This window comes from Geotrypetes seraphini, chromosome 8 (assembly GCF_902459505.1).
Source record: "Geotrypetes seraphini chromosome 8, aGeoSer1.1, whole genome shotgun sequence".
NCBI lineage: Eukaryota > Metazoa > Chordata > Amphibia > Gymnophiona > Dermophiidae > Geotrypetes > Geotrypetes seraphini.
The window spans coordinates 177,754,822-177,778,285 of NC_047091.1; the positions used below are offsets into that span (position 1 = coordinate 177,754,822).

At 43.0% G+C, this 23,464-nt stretch overlaps 1 protein-coding gene across 1 annotated transcript in view; it reads right to left on the reverse strand.

The window, feature by feature from the left end:
* POLE (DNA polymerase epsilon, catalytic subunit) overlaps positions 1–23,464 on the reverse strand; it is a 236,966-nt gene that overhangs the window by 95,114 nt on the left and 118,388 nt on the right. The window contains exons 20-25 of the mRNA XM_033955915.1: positions 22,325–22,470; positions 20,240–20,388; positions 19,542–19,634; positions 18,737–18,881; positions 11,941–12,098; positions 5,416–5,611 (exon numbers count right to left, since the gene is read on the reverse strand). Coding sequence (XP_033811806.1) covers positions 5,416–5,611; positions 11,941–12,098; positions 18,737–18,881; positions 19,542–19,634; positions 20,240–20,388; positions 22,325–22,470 — 887 coding nt within the window. The remainder of the gene's footprint in view (positions 1–5,415; positions 5,612–11,940; positions 12,099–18,736; positions 18,882–19,541; positions 19,635–20,239; positions 20,389–22,324; positions 22,471–23,464) is intronic.

Here is a 23,464-nt window from a genome sequence, read left to right on the forward strand (position 1 = left end):
GTGGGAATGAGATGAGACTTGGGTAGATTGATCTCGAATCCCAATATTTGTAGAAACTGGATGGTTTGATTGGTGGCCAGGAGAACTGCTGGAGCGGATGTGGCCTTGATTAACCAGTCGTCCAGGTAAGGAAATACCTGAAGGTGGTGAGAGCGTAGAAAAGCAGCTACCACGATGAGACATTTGGTGAACACCCTTGGAGAGGAAGCAAGACCGAAGGGTAGCACCTTGTACTGGTAATGACACTGATTGATCATGAAACGGAGATACTGTCTTGAGGTTACATTGATTGGTATATGAGTGTATGCTTCTTTGAGATCGAGGGAGCATAGCCAGTCGTCTTGGTTGAGAAGAGGATAAAGAATGGCTAAGGAAAGCATCTTGAACTTCTCCTTTACCAGGTGTTTGTTGAGATCGCGAAGATCTAGAATTGGTCTGAGATCTCCTGTTTTTTTGGGGACTAGAAAATAACGGGAGTAGAATCCCTGCCCCTTTTGATCTAGAGGAACTTCCTCTATAGCGTTTAGAAGAAGGAGGGATTGAACTTCCTGAATGAGGAGGGAAGATTGAGGACTGTTCAAAGCAGACTCTTTTGGCAGGCTTTGGGGCGGAAGAGTCTGAAAGTTGAGAGAGTAGCCGTGGCGGATGATGTTGAGGACCCATTGGTCCGAAGTGATAACTTCCCACCGGCTGAGGAACAGAGAAAGACGACCTCCTATAGGTTGAGGCAGGAGAGCAGATATAGGAATACTGGCTATACTTCGGAGAATTAAGTCAAAAGGGCTGAGCCTTCTGCTGTGGAGGTGGCTTCACAGGCTGCTGTTGCTGCTGCTGTCTGGGAGGTTGACGTTGTTGCTGCCGCTGACGCCTGGGTTGCTGAGCTGTTGCTGGCAATGGACGAGCTGTGAAGCGACGTTGATAGGCTGACTGTTGTCTAAAAGGCCTTGTTGGGGGAGGCTTCTTCTTATTTTTAAGAAGGGTATCCCAACGTGTTTCATGAGCCGACAGCTTTTGAGTAGTCGAATCCATGGATTCCCCAAACAGCTCATCCCCTAGGCACGGGGTGTTGGCTAACCGATCTTGATGATTAACATCAAGTTCAGATACCCGAAGCCAGGCCAGGCGACGCATTGCCACAGACATTGCTGTCGCTCTGGATGTAAGTTCGAAGGTGTCATAAATGGACCTAACCATGAACTTACGTAACTGAAACAGAGAAGACAAGCAATGGTGGAAAGATTGTTGTTTCCGTTGAGGAAGGTGTTTCTCAAAGGAAGCCATGGTGGTAAGGAGATGTTTCAGATAGAAAGAAAAATGAAAACCATAATTTCCAGCTCTATTTGCCAACATTGCATTTTGGTAGAGCCTCTTACCAAATTTATCCATGGCTTTACCCTCTCTGCCAGGAGGAACGGAAGCATATACACTGGCTCCTGCAGATTTTTTAAGGGTGGATTCGACAAGTAAAGATTCATGAGGAAGTTGTGGTTTGTCGAACCCAGGAATGGGAATTACTTTGTATAGAGAGTCTAATTTACGTGGGGCCCCTGGAACCGTTAAGGGAGTCTCTAAATTCTTGTAAAAAGTCTCCCTCAAGATGTCGTGAAGAGGGAGTTTCAAATATTCCTTTGGAGGTTGGTCAAAGTCCAAGGCATCCAAAAAAGCTTTAGACTTTTTGGATTCAGCCTCCAAAGGAATAGACAAAGAATCACACATATCTTTCAGGAAACTGGAGAAAGATGAAGTGTCATGTTTAGAGGACGGGTCGTGTACAGCAGACTCCTCCTCATCTGAGGAACATTCTCCTTCAGAGAGAAAAGGCTCTTCTGAATCTCCCCACAGATCAGGATCCCTGACATGGGGAGAACGGTCCCGAGACTCAGGAGTAGATGGGTCTACATGCCGGGTCTTGCGCACCGACTTACCCGATCTCATCGATACCGTCCCAGGCGATGTAATCGGTTGTACCGGAGCCGAAGTCTGCACCGATTGATGTTGAGCTCTCGGCTCCGGCGCAAGGACTGGCATCGATGCCGATGAGGTGGAGTGAATCGGTACCGAGGGAGTGGATACCGATAACACAGGTTGTTCCACTATCGGTACCGGCTCAGTGCGGACCGGCACCGGAAGGTTCGGTGCCAGGATAGTTGGCAGCAGCTGTTGCAATTGTTGCTTGAGCTGTGACTGGAGAATGGCCGTAATACGGTCATCAAGGGATGGCACCGGTACCGCTTTTTTCTTCTGCGGTACCTGCGGTGCCGCTCGACGCCCCGGAGATGAGGAGCCCGATGTCGAGGGACTCACCTCAATAGGGGCGGAGCGCTTCCGCTGGCGCCTCACAGTCGGCAGGATTGGGCTCACTGCACTCGAGACCGGAGGACGTTCCAGCGGGGAAGGCTTCTTAGCCGGCTTACCTGCATGTTGGGACGCCGGTGCGGAATCTCGCGGCGTCGAAGACGATGGTGCCGACTGAACCGGTGCCGAAGACGGAGTCGATGGGACGGGATCGGACATCTCGGCACCGAACAGTAATCGCTGTTGTATTTGGCGATTTTTTAATGTTCTCTTTTTAAGTGTGGCACAGCGGGTGCAGGTGGAGGCCTGATGCTCAGGACCCAAACACTGTAAGCACCAGTTGTGTGGGTCCGTGAGAGATATAGGCCGAGCACACCGCTGGCACTTTTTAAACCCTGGCTGAGGGGGCATGAAAGTAAAAACGGCTTCAGCCAAATCGAAGGCCGAGGCTTCGATGGTGGCAGAAGGCCCCGCAGGGGAAAAGCCAAATTGACTAAAAAATAAAATTTTTTTTTTTTTTTTTACACAAATATGAAATAAAAATGAAAAAAGGCAAAAGCCAAAAAGGTTTACGCGAGCGGGAAGGCAAGTGAAAAAAGTTTTCAACAGCCGTTGAAAAAACGCGTCTTCTTAGCTCCGCGGAAACTAAGAAACTGGGGACCGCGCGCCTCTGTCGGGCGGGAAGGCACTCGCGCGTGCGCGGTGCGGCATGCCAGAACTTTCCAAGTTCTTAGAGTGCAATCACTCTAAAATTGTCCGTACCGGGGCTCCGTCGGTGCCGTCACCCATCAGTCAAGAATATGCTGCCTGCTTGTCCTGGGATAAAATATTTTATGCTTTGGTGGTTCCTAAGTGGTCCACAGATCATACACACTTAGACCCTGATTCTCAAAACTGCACTGTAAGTTAGGTGGCAGCAGGCACCTTACTGCCGCTTAACTTAATTGGTTTAATTGGTGATAAACAATGCAGGAATTGACCATGTTTAAAACCAATTAAAAAGGGTTTTTTTCTTATTAAAAAAACCCCCAAAAAACTTTTTAATTGGTTTTAAACATGGTCAATTCCTGCGTAGATTTTGGTCTTTGATAATTATAAGGAATATGGGGATGGGAATTATTATATGTTGTTATGGAATAGGGGGGGGAGATAACTTCTAAACTGGATTATTGCAGAATATTAAGTGTTGTATCTAAGTTAAAAATGTTTTTATTTGCTGAAACACTTATAAGTTTTAAAAATGAATAAAGATTTTTTTTTAAAAAGGGTGTTTCTTTTTTTTTAATGTAGGCGAGGTGCCTATGTGAAAAGTAGATGCAGTTTGAGCGATTCTCGTCACAGATAGGAGCTGTAAATGTAGACCCATAAAAACATTTCTGGCACCTATTTTTTATATGGACGCCATAGCGTGATTGACATGCGCTGATAATGGCGCCCTTTGGAGAATCTCGCCCTTAGTGCTGTGTGCTTTGTATATTTTCACTCTTTTTTTTTTTTTTTTAATAATTCTTTATTCATTTTCAAATTTGACAAGTGCACAAAATAATATAATTCAACAAGTTATTACACAATAGCACTTTGATATCTACTACATAAAAATCTAATGATACATTTAACCCCCCTACCTCCCAACCTTCATCTATATTTTCAATCAGAATATACACATATTATAGAACATATTGTAACATATTATGTAAGATTGTTCCCAAACACCCTCCCCCTTTGGTGTGCCAAAAGAAGAAAAAGAAAAGAAGAAGTGATGACTATTCACTACAATATTTTGTCAATGGCCCCCATATTTTTATAAATTTAGTATAAGTCCCTCTTTGTATTGCTATTGCTCGTTCCATTTTAAATATATGTCATAATGTAAATATATGACATAATATAAATATAAAATATTGTACTTAAAGTATTCATGAAGGAAAATCAAGTGTGTGTTTATAAGATTATATGTATTTTTCTGATACACTTGTTGTAATATGAAAAAATGAATAAAGAAATTATTAAAAAAAAAATATATGACAATGTATTCCACCAAAATGTATAGCTAAGGTTTCTGTGATTCTTCCAATTGTTGGTTATATGTTGAATGGCAACCCCTGTCATGACTAATAAAAGCTTGTTATTCTCTGATAATATTTGACTTCTTTTTTTCACTCTTAGTTATTGTTGTAATCTTAGTTTTTAGCGATTCATTTGCTTGTAAGAAATATGATCATGCTTCACCTCTCCTGTTCAACGCACACTGGCTACCCGTTGAACATAGAATTAGTTACAAAATCTTACTTTTAACTTTTACAACACATTCAAACAATGAACCAGAGTTCATTGATACTCTTTAATTCCTTACATTCCTTCTAAATCACTTCATTCAATGTCACAGAATCTCCTTGTCGTTCCATCACTAAAATCAATCAACACGTTGAGATCCAATAATTTCGCTGTCACTGCACCTTCTCTTTGGAATTCGCTGCCTAATCATTTACACATCGAATCCGTATTAAATCAATTTAAATCAAAATTAAAAACATTTTTAATCCAGGATGCTTTTGGACAATAAATGTCCTTTTATGGACCAAATCAAGCTTTATAGCTTTTTACCCTTACATTACAGTAGTGATTTCTATTCTGCCAATACCCTGTTTTTCCCCTTTTACTGTACTCTTTTCCTCAAAAATTGTAGTTCTAGCCCTTCTTCCCCATCTGTGTGAAGTTAATTCATATGTTTTGTTATGTGTTTTATTAACCTACCCTGGTCTTGTTTAGTATTTCTAATTTTAATTTGTTTTTATGGAAAATTTTTTACATTGTACACCGCCTAGAAATTTGATTAAGTGGTATAAAAAATTTTTCATAAACTTGACAACTTGAAATTATTTTGTTTTAATCATTTCTTTTTTGTATAGATCCCCAATGTATGCCAGGTCCGTAAAGACACATCCCAATTTTTGAGGCTCTTGCTTTTTGAGGCTTTTACTTTTGTATCTTTTTGTGTACCTTGACCCTCTGTAATTTTGGTTTGAACATACAGGAGACATACATCAGGAAACAATGGCCCTCCCCCCCATCGGTGTGAGAAAACTTCACAGCAGGAGGCAATGGTTTATCTGCACCCACCTTGCTGTACAGAACATCGAGCCAATAGTCAGCCACTTTGGCCACCGAAGCATAAACTTCCTCCAGGGTGGAACCTTTCAAAAATGCCTCAAAAACAGAGGACTGAAAGATCTTAATCAGCTGCAGTTCTCCACGTCGTTTCACCTCAAACCCCTTTAACTCAGCTAAGGATCCATCCTCATTAAACACTGCGTATCTGGGAAAGCAAAATGCAGATGGTGAGTGTAACATACCATGTGGGACCTAGGTCCTTGTTAAGCTACAAGCACAGGGCTAGCTTGGATTCCCAGACATGGGCCTTCTGATTCTTAGATCAGCTAGATCACAGCGGAGGCAGCATCTTGTAACCTAAAGGGATATTGGGTGCCTGGCCAATTGCTTCAACACAGGGGTTCTCAACCCAGTCCTTGGCACACACCAAGCCAGTCAGGTTGCCAGAGGCTGTGGTAAAAGCGGATAGCATAGTTGGTTTTAAGAAAGGTTTGGACAAATTCCTGGAGGAAAAGTCCATAGTCTGTTATTAAGACACAGGGGAAGCCTCGGCTTGCCCTGGATCTTTGGGTTTAGGCCAGGTACTAGTGACCTGGATTGGCTACCATGAGAACGGGCTACTGGGCGTGATGCATTATTGGTCTGACCCAGTAAGGCTATTCTTATGTTCTTACAATGAATATGCATATGATAAATTTGCATGTACTACCTCCGTTGTGTGCAAATTTATCTCATGCATATTCATTGTAGGTATCCTTAAAACCTGACTAGCTTGATGTGTTCGCGTGACTGTTATCACTCCTTCCCCAATTACACCACTAGATCACCAGGGATTGCAAAGTAGTCCTGGAGGGGGCTACTCTGTGCTCTCTTTTTTTAATTTTTAGTGGTGCGATTGAAAGTAATGCAGATCTGATCTTGCACAATAGTTCATAAGGCACATAAGAGTGCTCTGAATAAATGCGCTTTTTTTTTTTTTAATTTTATAATTCTTTATTCATTTTTGTATGTTACAAGTGTATCAAATAAACTCATATAAAACTTAGATACACACTTGATTAACTCACATATTAGCATCAAATTTAACATTTCATTAGAAAATTAGTATTCTATAATGTTAAAATATTATGTAAGAAATCTAAATTTATATCATTCTTATTGAATATAATAATCCCCCATCCCTCCCTCCCTCCCAATTCAATAATACATAAAATCATCTTTATTGTGAATTCATTCAAATATTGATATATTATGTAATAATCAGAAATAAAATCCCACCCCTTTTCCCCTCTAATCAAATATCTTATCATGGGAAAAGTTAATCATTCATTACAAAAATCTGTTAACGGTCCCCAGACTTTCTGAAATTTACTCACATAACCTTTTTGCGTTGCAATGGTGAGTTCCATTTTGTACATATGACATACAGAATTCCACCAGAAATTGTAATTTCCTGTCATATTTTTTCCAATTGTATGTTATTTGTTGTATTGCTATTCCAGTCAAAATAAACAGAAGTTAAATGCTTTTGATACAAACTTTTTGCAGGAATTTAAGTCTGTAAATTTAGGAGGATAACTTGATAAGCTCTTTGGAATTAGTCTTTCTGTGGAGTTATGTCAGCTGTCACTCCAAGACGTATAGTGCAAAGTCAGCCATTATAACAGCACTGTGGCTTTTAGTTTCAGTATTCATTAGCTGTGGTCCATGGGTGTGGATTTTAATTTGTTTGGAGATAAAATATTGTCTTTCATTACTTAAATGAATATATTATGGCTCAGATACAGTGGGTTTAGGCTCTAACAATCCCCAGCAGCCCTCATGGGATCACATTCACACAATCAAAGTTGCGTTTTATGTTTCAGTTTCGACAGCACTCAGACAGTTTCAGCTGAAACTGGATAAAGCAGTTTCAGGCGGCCTTTTAATGTTCAGTGAAGGAAGATTTTTATGAAGCAGAGCTTTCATTAAAAAAAAAATCCCAAAACCTACACATATTCAATGACAGTAGTATACCAAGCATTCAAATGTGTGGTTCATGCAAATAGAGAACTCCTATTAGAATACAGGCAAACAGTATCAGATTCACACCATACTTGCATATTACCATATTAACCACAAGCTAGTTTGACTAAACAGATTATATTGCATAATTGGGAAATGCTGACCATCTGTCTTAGATTTCCTTATCAAAGACAACAAATGTGAGAAACTCGATACATTCAGACTCCATAAGATGTAAATACACTTCTCCCTCCGTATTCGCAGGGGTTAGGTGCAGAGCCGGCCCGTGAATAGGGAAAAATCGTGAATAAGTTTTTGGGCCGGCTCTGACCCACCCCTGCCTCCCTCCTGCTAATCAATCATAGAAACATAGAAATAGACGGCAGATAAGGGCCCACGGCCCATCTAGTCTGCCCACCTTAATGTCCCTCCCCTACCTTTGCCCTGTGAAGAGATCCCATGTGCCGATCCCATTTGGCCTTAAAATCAGGCACGCTGCTGGCCTCAATCACCTGTAGTGGAAGACTATTCCAGCGATCAACCACTCTTTCAGTGAAAAAGAATTTCCTGGTGTCACCTCGTAGTTTCCCGCCCCTGATTTTCAACGGATGCCCTCTTGTTGTCGTGGGACCCTTGAAAAAGAAGATATCTTCCTCCGCCTCGATGCGGCCCGTAAGATACTTGAACGTCTCGATCATGTCCCCCCTCTCTCTGCGCTCCTCGAGCGAGTATAGCTGTAATTTGTCAAGCCGTTTTTCGTATGGTAGATCCTTGAGTCCCGAGACCATCCGGGTGGCCATTCTTTGCACCGACTCCAGTCTCAGCACATCCTTGCGATAATGCGGCCTCCAGAATTGCACACAGTATTCCAGGTGGGGCCTCACCATGGATCTATACAATGGCATAATGACTTCCGCCTTACGACTGACGAAACCCCTTCGTATGCAGCCCATGATTTGTCTTGCCTTGGACGAAGCCTGCTCCACTTGATTGGCAGACTTCATGTCCTCACTGACGATTACCCCCAAGTCTCGTTCTGCTACCGTTTTTGCTAGGATCTCGCCATTAAGGGTATAAGACTTGCATGGATTCTGGCTGCCCAGGTGCATAACTTTGCATTTTTTGGCATTGAAGTTGAGTTGCCATGTCCTAGACCATCGCTCCAGTAGGAGTAGGTCGTGCATCATGTTGTCGGGCACTGAATCTTCATCTGTTGTGCATTTGCCCACTACATTACTCAGTTTGGCGTCATCGGCGAATGTTATTTTACCTCGAAGCCCTTCTGCCAAGTCTCTTATAAAGATGTTGAATAGGATTGGGCCCAAGACTGAGCCCTGTGGTACTCCACTAATCACCTCCGTCATTTCGGAGGGGGTGCCGTTCACCACCACCCTTTGGAGCCTACCTCCAAGCCAGCTCCCAACCCATTTCGTCAATGTGTTACCTAATCCTATAGAACTCATCTTGCTCAGTAACCTGCGGTGTGGTACGCTATCGAATGCTTTGCTAAAATCCAGGTACACGATGTCCAGGGACTCCCCAAAATCCAGCTTCCCCGTTACCCAGTCAAAGAAGCTGATCAGGTTGGATTGGCAGGATCTCCCCTTAGTAAATCCATGTTGTCGGGGATCCCGTAGATTCTCTTCATCCAGGATCTTATCTAATTGGTGTTTGATTAGAGTTTCCATTAGTTTGCTCACTATCGATGTTAGACTCACTGGTCTGTAGTTTGCTGTCTCCATCTTTGAGCCTTTCTTGTGGAGTGGAATGACGTTAGCCCGTCCTCCAGTCCAACGGGACGCTGCCTGTACTAAGGGAGAGGTTGAAGAGCGTGGACAGTGGCTCCGCCAAGACATCACTCAGCTCCCTAAGCACCCTGGGGTGCAGGTTGTCCGGCCCCATTGCTTTGTTAACCTTGAGCTTTGACAGCTCACCGTAGACACTGCTGGGCGTAAACTCAAAGTTACTAACGGGTCAACTGAGCCAACCCTTGTCTGTAGCTGAGGGCCGAGCCCTGGCGCTTCTCGGGTGAAGACTGAGCAGAAGTATTCATTTAATAATTGGGCTTTTTCCGAATCCTTTTCCACATAGTCTCCGTCTGGTTTCCTAAGACGTACAATCCCGCCTGAGTTTTTTCTTCTATCACTGATATACCTGAAGAAGGATTTATCTCCCTTCTGGATGTTCTTTGCTAGAGACTCCTCCATGAGGAATTTAGCCTCCCTGACTGCTGTTTTGACGGCTTTTGATTTGGCCAGGTAGTCTGCTCTAGAGTCCTGCTTCCCTGATTGTTTGTAAGAGATGAATGCTTTTTTCTTCTCCTTGATCAGGTCCTATTACATTATTCCTAGCTGAAGTATTCAGGCAACTGGCCTGCTTTGAATACTAATTTTTTCAAAGTAAATCCTTCAGACCCCCAGGATACTCAGTCAAGAGCATTGAGGAGGTGCCGAAAGGCAGGGGCTAGGACAGGCAGTAGCTCGCTTCATAGGGGACTGCCAGCTCGATCCCAAGATCAAACTATAAACTTTTTAACTGCAGCAACTTTAATATATGCTATTAGAACTGGATTGTTCTTTTATTTATAAAAAAAAAAAAAAAAACAAAAAAAAAAAATCACAACAAAATACAAATCACAGCAGTACAAAAAAAACTCACAACAAAATACAAATCACAGCAGTACAAAACTAAAAGCAGTCAGAAATACATATACAGAAAACCATAACCTATTCTATCCCCAACCTTCTGACTGCTAACAATGGAATTGGAATTACCGCAGCTGCTGGCACCAGACTTGCCCTCCAACAGATCCTCATTAAAGGATTTAGAGTGTATTCATTCCAATTAGAGGGCCTCAAAAGAGCCCTGTATTGTTATTTTTCATCACTACCTCCCTGAGTCGGGAGTGGGTAATTTGCGTGACTGCTGCCTTCCTTGGATGTGATAGCTGTTTCTTAGGTAATCGAGACTATTGTACTTGTGTAACTCTAGAGCAGAGCTCTATAATGCAATAACACTGAAACAGATTAACCAGTGTGATTTTGCAGAGTATGAAAGGCTGTTAGTGTTTTTACTATGTCTCTGCTGATGTGGGTGTTTTTATATGTTGGATGTAATTTTGATTGGAAGTACCATACATACTTGAATATAAACCCATTCTCATACAAAACCAAGATATCCTTCACCCTCCCCTTTTAGGGGGAGAAAAAAAAAATCACAACTCAAACATAAACCAAGGGTTTATATTCCACCTCTCCTTCTGTCCCCTGTGGTGTCAGGCATTCCCCTCCCTCCCTTCCTTCCGCCTTCCATCTGGTTGTGTCCTTCCACTGCCGCAACTGCCATCAACCCCCACTGAACCAGCAGTTTTCCTCCCTCCTCCCCCAAATAGGTATGGCTTACCCCTTGGCAAACCCTTCCACCTGGACCCACTGGAAGCCCCCCTCCCCTCAGGCCTACTATATTTCTCTAGTGGTCTAGAGGTGAGCACTGGGGCAGCAGCAATTCCCGTTCACTTCTGCACATGCTCTCTATAGTGAAAATGGCTGCTGCGACTTCCAGTGGCAGCCTTGCAAAGCTGCTGCTGGAAGTCATTGACAGGCAGGAACAAGTGGAAATCACTGCTGTCCCAATGTGCCGCTAGACCACTAGAGAAGTACAGTAGGCCTTAGGGGGGGGGAGAGGGGCTCATCAAGGGAGAAGGGGAAGAGAGGTGAGCCATGCCTGCTCGGGAGGAAAGGAAGAACTTTCAGGTTTTTTGTTTTTTTTGGGGGGTGAGGGTCTGACAGAATGGCAGAGAAGTAGGGGGGACACTACCAGGAAGGAGGGTGGGTGGATGGGTGGTAAGCATGTAGACATCATGGAGTGTGAGGGAGGATATGAATATAAATCAAGACCCCCATTTATGGCCTTTTTTTTTTGCCCCAAAATCTTTTATTTTTGAGTATTTACAGTAGTTTTGGAAGTTTACAAAGCTAGATGAAGTTTCTGTAAGTTCTGGGCTAACATGGTTATTTCAGTTCACAAGCATGCCACTTTTGTACATCTTTTTAAAACCCTATGTGGATATTTTTCCCTAAATACCACAGTGTGGGTGAAACTGACGGCCAAGGTCAAATTTTCCATTATTTTTGAGGAATGAATTCCATCATATTTTTTGTATATTTTGGTTGATGTTTTCATAGATTAAGTTAAATTTAAGATTTTCTTTTGCTTCTTCCATGATTGCCTTCCTTCGTCCTTCTACCAATTTAGTTTGACATGGTTTTAAAATGTGGTCTTTTTTTGTCTCTTTCTAGTTTATTTCTGCTGTATTTCAGTCAAAGTGATTATATAGTTTGTACATTTTTTCGGTGTTTGATATTTTTAATCCACTTTAATCGTCAGGTTCCACTTTACTTGGTTGAAAACTAAAAGACGGAATATAGGTATGTTAATTAAAGGAATCCCCACCCACAATTTATGAACATTTTCTTTCAGTTCCCTATAACCCACTAATGATTGCTCAAGAGTGGCGTATATGACACTTGCCTTTTCTTCAGCTTCTTGCCCTCCTCCTTGGAGGCTGGGAGGATCATGGCCAGATAAGGCCCATCTACTTCAAAGAAGATGCTGTTCTCTGAGCGAGTGACATAGTTGAGAGAGGTTGGGTCAACCAGTTCCTGGTACTGATGGTTTGTGAAGCCTTCCTGTAAATTACAAGATGGGTAAGTGTCATAGTACAGAATCCAAATCATCCTGGCTACTGTGCCTTCATACTATGCAGTCACACTGGTACAGTAGTCAATTACCTGATTTAATGGGACTTCAGATGTTGTATAACTGAAAGTCAGATAATCTGAGACTCTACACACTGCATTGCATTCTTTCCCCTTCCACTCCCCTCTAGTTAACAGCCTCCCCACTCCTAAACCCCCCACCCAAGCAAAGCCCCGCTCCCCAGGTCTACCTTCAAAGCCCTGGTTCAATGAGATCCCCAATTGATCCTGTCCATGCCAGATCTGCTTTCAAAATGGCTGCCATGACCTCTAGCAGCAATCTCACGAGGCTGCCACTAGAGTTCCCAGCAGCCATTTTTAAGATAGAATCAGCATGGGCAGAAGCAACTGGGGGAGGGGTTCTGGGAGGTGTGGTTGGTGCCCTAACATTTGGAGGAAGAGAGTGAGCACAGCCAAGATTACCAACTGTCAGTTGATCCAAATCACAGGATAACTAAAGGTTGGTTTACGGAATTCTACTGTAATAAATTCTGGTGTTGTGGAGGAATGTCCTAGTAGCTCAAGCAGCTGCCTCAGCACCTTGAGGTTGTGAGTTCGATTCCCACTGCAGCTCCTTGTGACTCTGAGCAAGTCACTTAACATTTCATTGCCCCAGGTATAAAATAGGTATCTGTCTAAAAATATGTAAACCGCTTTGATTGTAACCACACATTAAAAAGTACTCAAGTCCCATCCCCTTTATTTCAAATGCTCCTGCCTGGCTTTTAAGATCATTCACAGCATCTTCCTCCCTTAATCCCACTATCTTATAACTGCTCGAGTCCTGACTCTACCAGACCCGCCCAAAGGTATAAATTATCCTTCCCCTCTCTACACGGTATTCGCTATGCAGGCAAACTGGGAAAATCCCTTCTCTTCAGAATCACAGGTCTTTGGAACGACCTTACTACCCCGCTGCGGAACTTGGGCTCCCTCCAATTATTCCGCAAGCAACTGAAAACCTGGCTTTTCACTAAAATGTAATTCTATCCCCCCTTACTCTTCTCTTCTATATAAAAGTTCATGTAAACCTTTTTTTTTTTTCCTTCTCTTCCTATATTTTAAGTTCTTGTAAACCGTGCCGAGCAACACAACATCCGTGGAGATGATGCGGTATATAAACTTAAGGTTTAGTTTAGTTTATCCAGTTAATCAGAAGGCAATATTTATGAGTTAAGTTGCTAATTACTTTTACTGTTAGTGCACTATGCAAGGAGAAGAGGAGAGTTTATTTAAGAACACAGAAATGTGATGCTGGGTCAGGCCAGTATCTCCTTGGACACTTGGGAAATGCCCAGCAGATCATAATAGTGAGATTCATTCTTGGTTGCTCACTCCTACTTTGCAGGAATCAAGAAACACCCCCAGCCAGCCAACTTCTCAGTATCTGCAAGAGTTACCAAGCATTTCCTTTATGAGCAATGCCAAGGAGAAATTAGGTTCTTACCTGCTAATTTTCTTTCATTTAGTCCCTCTAGACCGGCACAGAAACTGATGGGTAATAGATCACCACAACCAGCAGGTGAAGACTTAGACACAAACTTTTGGTTGTAGTAAAAGTGGGCTGTGCAGTCCCAAGTACAATCAGTCTGACGAATAGCCAAGCAGAACTAAGAAACTAAGAACTGTGAACTGCAACAACACTCTCAGGAGAATAGTAACTAACATAGAGAAAACTGTTGTATATTGAATAGAATAAAAACCTTCAAAAATGTTCCCACAGTTCGCCAGACGAACCAAAACGCCACTGGTTCTTTTAATCTCCCCTAACACACCAAAACAAACGAACAAAAAAGACACCAAAGAAAAAAAATCAGACTCTTTGCTCAAAACTCTGAAGAAAAAACCCAACAGGGCGGGGTCTGTGCCGGTCTGGAGGGACTAAAAGAAAGAAAATTAGCAGGTAAGAACCTAATTTCTCCTTTATCACAGAAACTGATGGAACGTACCAAAGCAGTACCAATCATAGGTGGGACCCCCTGAAGAGCTGCCACAAGAACACGTTCACCGAACACCGCATCCATATGTAGGTATAGCTAGTCTCAGTTAGGGCACTGGTCTTTAACCTAAGGGCTGCCACGTGAGCGGACTGCTAGGCATGATGGGCCACTGGTCTGACCTAGCAATGGCAATTCTTATGTTCTTATCCTGACGCGCCTACAGATATCCACCAGAGGCACAAGAGAAGACTCAGCCCAAGAAGCTATCTGACCCCGAGTGGAATGAGCTTCGAGACATTCCGAAACAGGCTTCTTCTGAAGAAGGTACGCAGAATCAACAGCCTCCTTGATCCATCAAGCAATGGTAGCCTTAGAAGCACCGTCCTCCTTACAAGGGCCTGCCAAGAGGACAAAAGACGATCTGATTTCCGGAATTCCTGGCTCTGCTGAACATAAGAGTGAAGGACCCGACAGACATCCAACTTGCACAACTGCCTCTACTCCAAAGAGACTACCCAAGGTCGGGAGGACCACAGACTAGTTGACATGAAAAGGTGAGACAGAAAAGGTGCAGCAGAAAAGAAGGAACTGGCCGTAGCATGACCTGCTCTCTAGAGAACTCCAGGAAGGGAGGCCTACAAGAAAAAGCCTGCAGCTCGGAAACGCATCTCACAGAAGTAATGGCCACCAGGAAGCCTGCCTTAAGAGTAAGGTCCAATGTGCAGGAGCCCAGAGGCTCAAAAGGAGGATGTACTAACACATAGAAACATAGAAAGATGACGGCAGAAAAGGGCTATAGCCCATCAAGTCTGCCCACTCTACTGACCCACCCCACTTCCTAGCATTCATTTTGAATCTGTCTCCTTCGGAAAAGTTGGAAGGAGACAGATTCAAAACGAATGCTAGGAAGTTTTTCTTTACCCAGCGTGTGGTGGACACCTGGAATGCGCTTCCAGAGGACGTAATAGGACAGAGTACGGTACTGGAGTTCAAGAAAGGATTGGACAATTTCCTGCTGGAAAAAGTATCCCTTTTTCCAGCAGGAAATTGTCCAATCCTTTCTTGAACTCCAGTACCGTACTCTGTCCTATTACGTCCTCTGGAAGCGCATTCCAGGTGTCCACCACACGCTGGGTAAAGAAAAACTTCCTAGCATTCGTTTTGAATCTGTCTCCTTCCAACTTTTCCGAAGGAGACAGATTCAAAATGAATGCTAGGAAGTGGGGTGGGTCAGTAGAGTGGGCAGACTTGATGGGCTATAGCCCTTTTCTGCCGTCATCTTTCTATGTATAGGGGTATAGATAGAGGGCTACTGCACAGGTCCTGGACCTGTTGGGCCGCCGCATGAGCGGACTGTTGGGCACGATGGACCTCGGGTCTGACCCAGTGGAGGCATTGCTTATGTTCTTATGTTAAGGCTGTGGGACCGAGACACCACTCGCCGGGATCCAGTATGTGACAACTGAGGAAGTCCACCTGGACATTTTCCACTCCCGTAATGTGGGAAGCCAAGAGGTCCAGAAGATGAGCCTCTGCATTCATGAACAGAGAAGCTTCCTGTGCCATCGGACTCTTGGTTCCCCCCTGACAATTGACGTAAGCCACCACCATGGCATTGTCCGAGAGAACCCGAACCACCTTGCCCTTCAGCAATGTCTGGAATGCTAGTAACACCAACCGGATGGCTCTGGTCTCCAGAACGTTGATCAACCAGGATGCCTTCTACGGAGCTGCCCTGAGACGAGTGACCAAGACACTGAGCTCCCTAACTGAGGAGACTGGAGGCTGATCCAGACTCACTCTTTGCACCAGATTGGAAGCCTGTAGCCACCAGTGGAGGCTGCGACGAACTAACACCTGAAGAGGAACTGGAGAGTCCAGATCATGCATCTGAGGTGACCACTGTCGGAGAAGAGCATAATGAAGTGGGTGCATGTGAGCCAGACCATATCCAGGGAGGCTGTCATCGACCCAAGACCTGAGGAAAATCCTATGCCCGAGGACACCGACAATCCATCAGGAAGTGAATCTGTGATTGCAACTTGTACACTCAGGCCTCTGGGAGGAATACTCTACCCAAGCTGGTGTCAAAGAGAACCCCGAGGTACTCCAAGCATTGAGACAGCGTCAACCAGGTTTTGGACAAACTGACCACCCATCACAGCGACTGCAGAACTCCACAACCCAAGCCAAAACCCAGGAGCTCTCCTGACAGGACTTTGCTCGAAACAACCAGTCATCCAGCTAGGGATGAACCAAAATGCCCCCCTTGCATAAGGCTGCCGCCGCCACTACCACCATAATCTTGGTGAAAGTCCGGACCTGTAGCCAGACCAAAAGGAAACACACAAAACCGATAGTGCTTTTCCAAAATCACAAAGCGAAGGAAACACTGATGGGAAGCCCAAATCGGAGAATGCAGGTAGGCCTCCGTCAGATTGAGAGAAATTAGGAATTCCCCAGGCTGGACCACAAGAATGACCGATCTCAGGGTCCCCATACGAAAAGACGGAACCCGGAATGCCCTGTTGAGACACTTCAGATCTAAAATGGGCAGAAAGGACCCCTCCTTCTTGGGCACCAAGAAGAAAATGGAATATCTGCTGGTGCGACACTCCCGAGGAGGCACTGGGACCACTGCTTTGAGGTCGAGCAACCTGCCTGCTGCCAACTTGGTGCACGCACAAAGCGGAACCCTGTTCACCGGTGAGTATTCCTTTGCATGATGGCCGGTGCACTTCATGTACACGCCAGCCACATCGACCATGCGCCTGGAGCATGATGAGCATGTTTTCCCTTTAAAAGTGCTCATTGCAAAAACCACTACAAGGAAAAAAAAAAAAAATACAAGTGCCGATTAGCAATAAAACTCACTTAACTGAAGGCTTCCCTTCAGACCGGCACTGCCCCAGGACTTTTTTTTTCAATACAACTTTAAAGAACAATTGAACAGACCTCATTGGCTCTCAAAGCTATACGAGCCTTGCCAATAGCAAGGCTTACAGCTGAAGCACCTACACAGAAAAAAATTGGGGGGAGGGGGTGTGAAGAAATGGGGGAGTGACTTGACCCATCGAGTGTGGCACCCCTGAGCTCGGATGGACCACCGAAAGGGTCCCCCAAGCTCAATCCGGCACCACAAATGAACAAATAAATTGATAGTGGAGAACCGGTGGACATACTTAGACTTCCAGAAAGCTTTCGACAAAGTTCCACACGTAAGACTTCTCAGGAAACTACAAAGCCATGGAATAGAGGGGGATATACAAAGATGGATAGGCAAATGGCTGGAGAACAGAAAACAGAGAGTGGGCATAAATGGGAAGTTCTCCGATTGAGAGAAAGTGACTAGTGGTGTACCCCAGGGCTTGGTACTTGGGCCGATCTTATTTAATATTTATATCAATGACCTAGAAGAAGGAACATCCAGTGAGATCACCAAGTTTGCAGACGACACCAAGCTATGCCGGGCGATCAGATCGCAGAAGGATAGCGAGGAACTCCAGAGCGACTTGTGTCATTTAGAGAAATGGGCGGAGAAATGGCAGATGAAGTTTAATGTGGAGAAATGCATTTAGGCAGAAAAAACAAAGAATACGAGTACAGAATGTCAGGTGCAACTCTGGGTAAGAGCGAACAAGAAAAGGACCTGGGTGTTCTGATAGGACCCTGAAACCGTCGGCACAATGTGCGGCGACGGCAAAGAAAGCAAATAGGATGTTGGGCATGATAAAGAATGGAATCACGAGTAGATCGGAGAGGGTCATAATGCCGCTTTATAGAGCAATTGTCAAACCCCACTTGGAATACTGCGTCCAACATTGGTCTCCCAACCTAAAGAAAGATATAAAACTGCTGGAGAGGGTGCAGAGATGAGCAACGAAACTAGTAAATGGAATGGAGAAACTGGAATACGAGGATCGACTTAAGAGACTGGGATTGTTCTCCCTTGAGAAAAGGAGACTGCGAGGGGATATGATCGAGACCTTCAAAATACTGAAAGGAATCGACAAAATAGAGCAGAAAAAATTATTTACATTGTCCAATTTGACAAGGACAAGAGGACACAGAATGAAGCTAAGGGGGGGACAAGTTCAGGACAAATATCAGGAAGTTCTGCTTCACACAGGGAGTGGTTGACACCTGGAATGCTCTCCCAGAGGAGGTTATTGCGGAATCGACCATCCTAGGATTCAAAAGCAAACTAGATGCACATATCCTTACGAGAGGCATAGAAGGATATGGGTGACTAAAAATTACGTCAGGTGTATGCCTGGCAGGGCCTCCGCTTGTGCGGATCGCCGGACTTGATGGACAGAAGGTCTGATCTGGAGATGGCGCTTCTTATGCAACAAGAAAGTCAATTTAAACAAAATCCAACAGCCCTGAACCAGGGAAAGACTGCACAGGCTTACCACCTTCACCTGCTGGAGATGAGAGCAGACTTGGGACTGCACAGCCCACTTATACTTCAGCCACAAGTTTGTGTCTCAGTCTCCACCTGCTGGTCGTGGTGAGCTATTACCCATTAGTTTCTGTGCCGGTCTGGAGGGACGATAAAGAAATGGTCTTTGGATACTTGCACTGGTGCTACTCACCTTTGGATGCCTGCACTGGTGCTAGACTCACCTTCACAAGAATATTCAGCATAGCACCCGGGTATGAGATGGCCACTTTTGGTTTCTTGGAGTTGGTTGACTTGATGACAAAGTTTTCAGGGAAACTGTTGGGAAGAACACACCAGATACCATCTGTGTCCAGCTCCAGCGGTCTCCTGGTGAAGGGAAGGAAGGAAGAGTTGTAGATTTTGAGATACCACCAGTATTTTTGAGAGCTCAAGAGATGGTCTGGGAGCAGATTAAAAAATAAAGAGAGAAAACACAAAGCACTTATTATTGAAAAAAGAATGCAGCAACAAAAGGAAACCTCAAAACCCCACTAAACAAAAGGAGAAACCAAAAACCGGAGAGCAAACACCAGATGAACTGGAGCAACCAGGTTTATTATTCAACATAAAACAATGAAATCAGTTTCAGCTGGCAAAAGCATAGTCAAAAAATGTCAACTAATAGTCCCAAGTTGGTACAAATTGTTGTAAGGATAAGGCAGTTATCTGTACACAAATAATTTCACCTTGTATCCACAGTAGCAGCAAAAGATTATCACAGCAAATGGCATAGCAGTGGTATCAACCCAATAGATGAGTAGATGCGTGAACATGAGACCCGTGGTATTGATTCAATAGATGAGTAAAAACACGAGACCATACAGTCTGTTTCAGCGTACGCAACAGACAAATATTTCAAGGTAGAGTACCGATGGCCTTCTGCACACAATTGAGGGGAGTCAAAAATGCGATTATAACGAGCGCGAGTTTCAGCATTCAAAATAACGTACATTTTATCTGACTCAGAATTCCGCAGGTAACACTCACCCAATCTGCTCTATCAGCTCACGGGCCTGTGTGATGATGTTGGCTCCAGTGTAGCAAACAATTCCAGCCATTTCCATAGAATACCAACGGGCTCTGGAACAAGACAGAAACCGAAATCACAAGCAAATTACTCAGCTTGCACTCAGAGATCAGGAGCAATGTCTCAAGAAATAGGGCACCTGTGGGAAGAACCAGTGTATACAGGGATGGTGTCAGATCAATCTGGGGAGAAAGGAAGGTAAATACAGAGCAGCATTTCAATTATTTCCATATAGTATTGGGAGGGGGGGGGAGGGATACAAATATAGGTTTCTTATTATGAATGAAGGGCTTTGAGGGAGGGTGGGGAGAGGGTTACATTTGTATGTTTAGATTATAATGATAAGATATGCAAGTGCTCTGATTAATTGTGTTTATTATGATTGTTGTACACTTGATGAAAGTTTTAAAAATGAATAAAGAATTATTAAAAAAAAAAAAATTATTTCCTCTCGATTCCATCCATTGAGTCAACAGGACTCTTAAGTGCAGCAAGGCAGCAGAAACCAGTAAGCAGCAAATGCAACTAGTTGCACAAGGCAATCTGCTTTGGAAGCGTAAGATATTTTTTGCATTTAGATATTCATAAGCAAGATCCCTGAGGACACAATACCTGGTGCCTTTGCAGAGACACCTTCTGCAATAAGAGTTTCACCTACCCCTTGCGCATTACATATCCATAGAATGAATTCAGGATGCACTTGTGTGCCAGCTGCAGAGATTCGTACAAGATCTCCATATTCTTACAGCGCTTCACTTCGGCTGCATCTCCACTCTCCAGAGCAGCTGACAGCTTCTTCTTCCAGACCTGAGAAAGAGACGGTGGTCAGCTGAGTGAAACAGATGAAACGGTGCAGGATTCAGAGAAGAGTCGGGGAATCGGAAGACCAGCATTTTATTCCAGCTTGAGTACTGGATAAGGCATCGTCTCCCACTGCCTCAGGTTCTGACAAAGCTGATCCAAGTAGGGATACTCTGTTGCTGTAACTTGTATAAAACCATCTTTCTTTTTTTTTAGCTGGTCATGCCTTTTTTTGGTACTAGTTCAAAGTTATTTATATTGTTACAGTAAGAATTGTTCTATTCCATTTAGATTAGTTCAAAGTTAGTTACATTCAGTTACAGTATGAATTTTCCTGTCCCCAGAGCACTTATAATCTAATTCTGTATCTGAGACAATGAACACACCCCCACACTCCCCCAGTGCTCACTGACTCCCTTCCATCATACAAGAATGAGAAGAAAAAGGTACATGCCCAGCTCTAAAACTGCACCATCTGGTATGGGGAAGCCTAGTAGAGCTGCACACAGGTGTCAGCCTGATGGGTGGACTAGTGAACCATAGTGAGGAGGACCCAGGCCCATAAGTGAAAAAGTGCTTTTTTTTATATTATGGAAGTTAAAAGACCATCAAAAATTATTTTGATTTCTTAACTTTTAGGCTGTTGGTGCAGGCATTGGTATTATCTATATTGGACTACTGTAATATTGCCTACTTGGGCGCACCGAAGAAAGTAGTAAAAAAATTTAAGAATAGTGCAAAACACGGCTGTTTGTCTGATCTTCAGACTAAAGAAAAGTGGTCATATCAACCCTTATTACCGATCACTGCACTGGTTGCCAGTGGAGGCACGAGTAATGTTTAATTTCTCATGTCTCTGTTTCAAGTCAGTTTGGGGATTGGCACCTATATACCTGCTATCTCATTTTGTGTTATATAATCCTGTGCGGATAACCAGGAACTGCAACTTATTTGCTTACCCGAAGATTTTAGGCTGTAAACTCAGGTCTTATTTAGATAGGATGCTTGCTTTTCAAGCAAGCAAACAATAGTCCTGGTCGGGTAATTATATCAGCGGAGCCATGTTGTCCTATGTCGCTTTTAGAAAAGAAATCAAGACAATATTATTTGATAAATTTATCTCTTAATCTGTACTTTTATCTTTATTTTTAAACATATTTAATCTTATCCTATCAATTTAAAATTTTTAATTTGTATTCATTTTTTACTATTTTGTATTTCACCGATTGTCCAGTTTTTCCCTTTTATGGAAACCGCCTAGAATTATTTTGATTAAGGCGGTATAGAAAAATAAAGTTAAGTTATGTTATGTAAGTCACTCTAACCACATTTATGGCAGAACGTGTGAGCCCACTCAAAACCTACTATACTACCATACATGTGCCACCTGCAGCTATTAGTGCGATTGGGGGGGGGGGAGTTGGGGGGCTCACCCTAAATTATAAAGGGGTTATAGTGAGATGTACAGCTGGCACCCTTTATGTGAAGTTCATAGCAGTGCCCTCTAAGGTGTCCCATTGCTCTGTCGGGGATGTCTATGTGGCCAGTCCACTACTATTGCTGGTCCCACCCACGTCCAAATGGTCAGGATTAGGATGTTTTCAACCTGGATGTTTTTCTGATCAAAAATGGGGTACTTTGATGGCCACTGGGACATCAAAGTAGATGATTTTCAAAAAAGTATATATATTTGGACATGTAGCAGTTTGTCATTCAAAAATGGCCATTTTTGTTCCTCCAGCTTTAGAAGGTCAGCTGGAAACAATTAAGCTTCACATACGACGTCTTTTTTGAAAATTGCTCTCCACATCTCTGGTAAATTAAATGATAGAAAGATGTGGTTTGTTGCATTTGAATCAGTATCTTACTTAGCCAGCTAAGACTTGGTCCCTTTTCTCAGATTATGACAAAAATAAAAACAAGTTCACTCTCTCATTCCCACCTTGTGCAACCCCTTGAACTCATAGCGGCGGTCCCGAAATGCTCGCACAGTGTCAACATAAAACGAGTTTTCCCGCTGACAGATGGTAGTAACACGATCCTCCAGTCTTGTGACATGGATTTTCTTATAGGCTTTTCGGCAATAATCTGGGGGGAAAAAAAAGATAGAGATGGCCAGAGAGATATCAACAAATGGCTATATTCCTTAAAGACGAGGGACATGATGTGAAAAGTCCCTTAAAAGCCTATGAACCAAAACTAAACATGAGTGCCAAAGAACGGAAGGAAGACAAATTAAAAAGGAGAACATTAGATTACCATTTTGAACTTTAGATCATCTTTTGTTTTATTGTCCCCATATCTTAGCCTTTTGGAATTCAATCTGGGATCAAGTAAATTGTTTATTAGAAAATCACGTAGCATTAACTTATGATACTGTACTTTTTGGTATGTCTATGAGAAAAAAGAGTCAGATATCAATGTGTAATAACAAACTTTTATTGATTTTGACCGGAGTAGCCATTCAACATATTACTAATAACTGGAAAGACCATAGTAGGCTCAATTTTAAATTTTGATGGAATTCGGTATGTCACATATACAAAATGGAAAGATCAATAGCGGTGCAAAATGGAAATTATAAAAACTTCATTAAAATGTGGGAACCATTAACGTCCTTTTGTCATGATTGATGCCATTTTTCTAATATTTCTATATTTAATATGTAAGATAAGGGTGGGGTGGGGGGAGGGTTTCTATTATATGAAAAATAAATTACTAAAGGGATTTCGGGATGGGAGAGGGAGGGTTATATTTGCAATTATAAGATATAACGTTAAGATGTACAAGTGATTAAATCTATATTATTGTGTTGCAATTTTTGTACACTTGATGAAAGTTTTAAAATCAATAAAGAATTAATAAAAAAAAATAATAAAAAAAAAAGATTACCATTTTGAGTTAGTCTGAGTTTGCTAACATGGGAGTCGGAAAGGGGAACAGAGTACGCAGACGTACGCCTTGCCCAGTTTGATGTTTTCTTCCAGTGACTGAACTGACAAGAGCAGTTTCTTTTTATTTCATATTCAAGGTACGTTTCTCAGTACCCATGAGTTCAGAAAATCATTATCATTATTATATC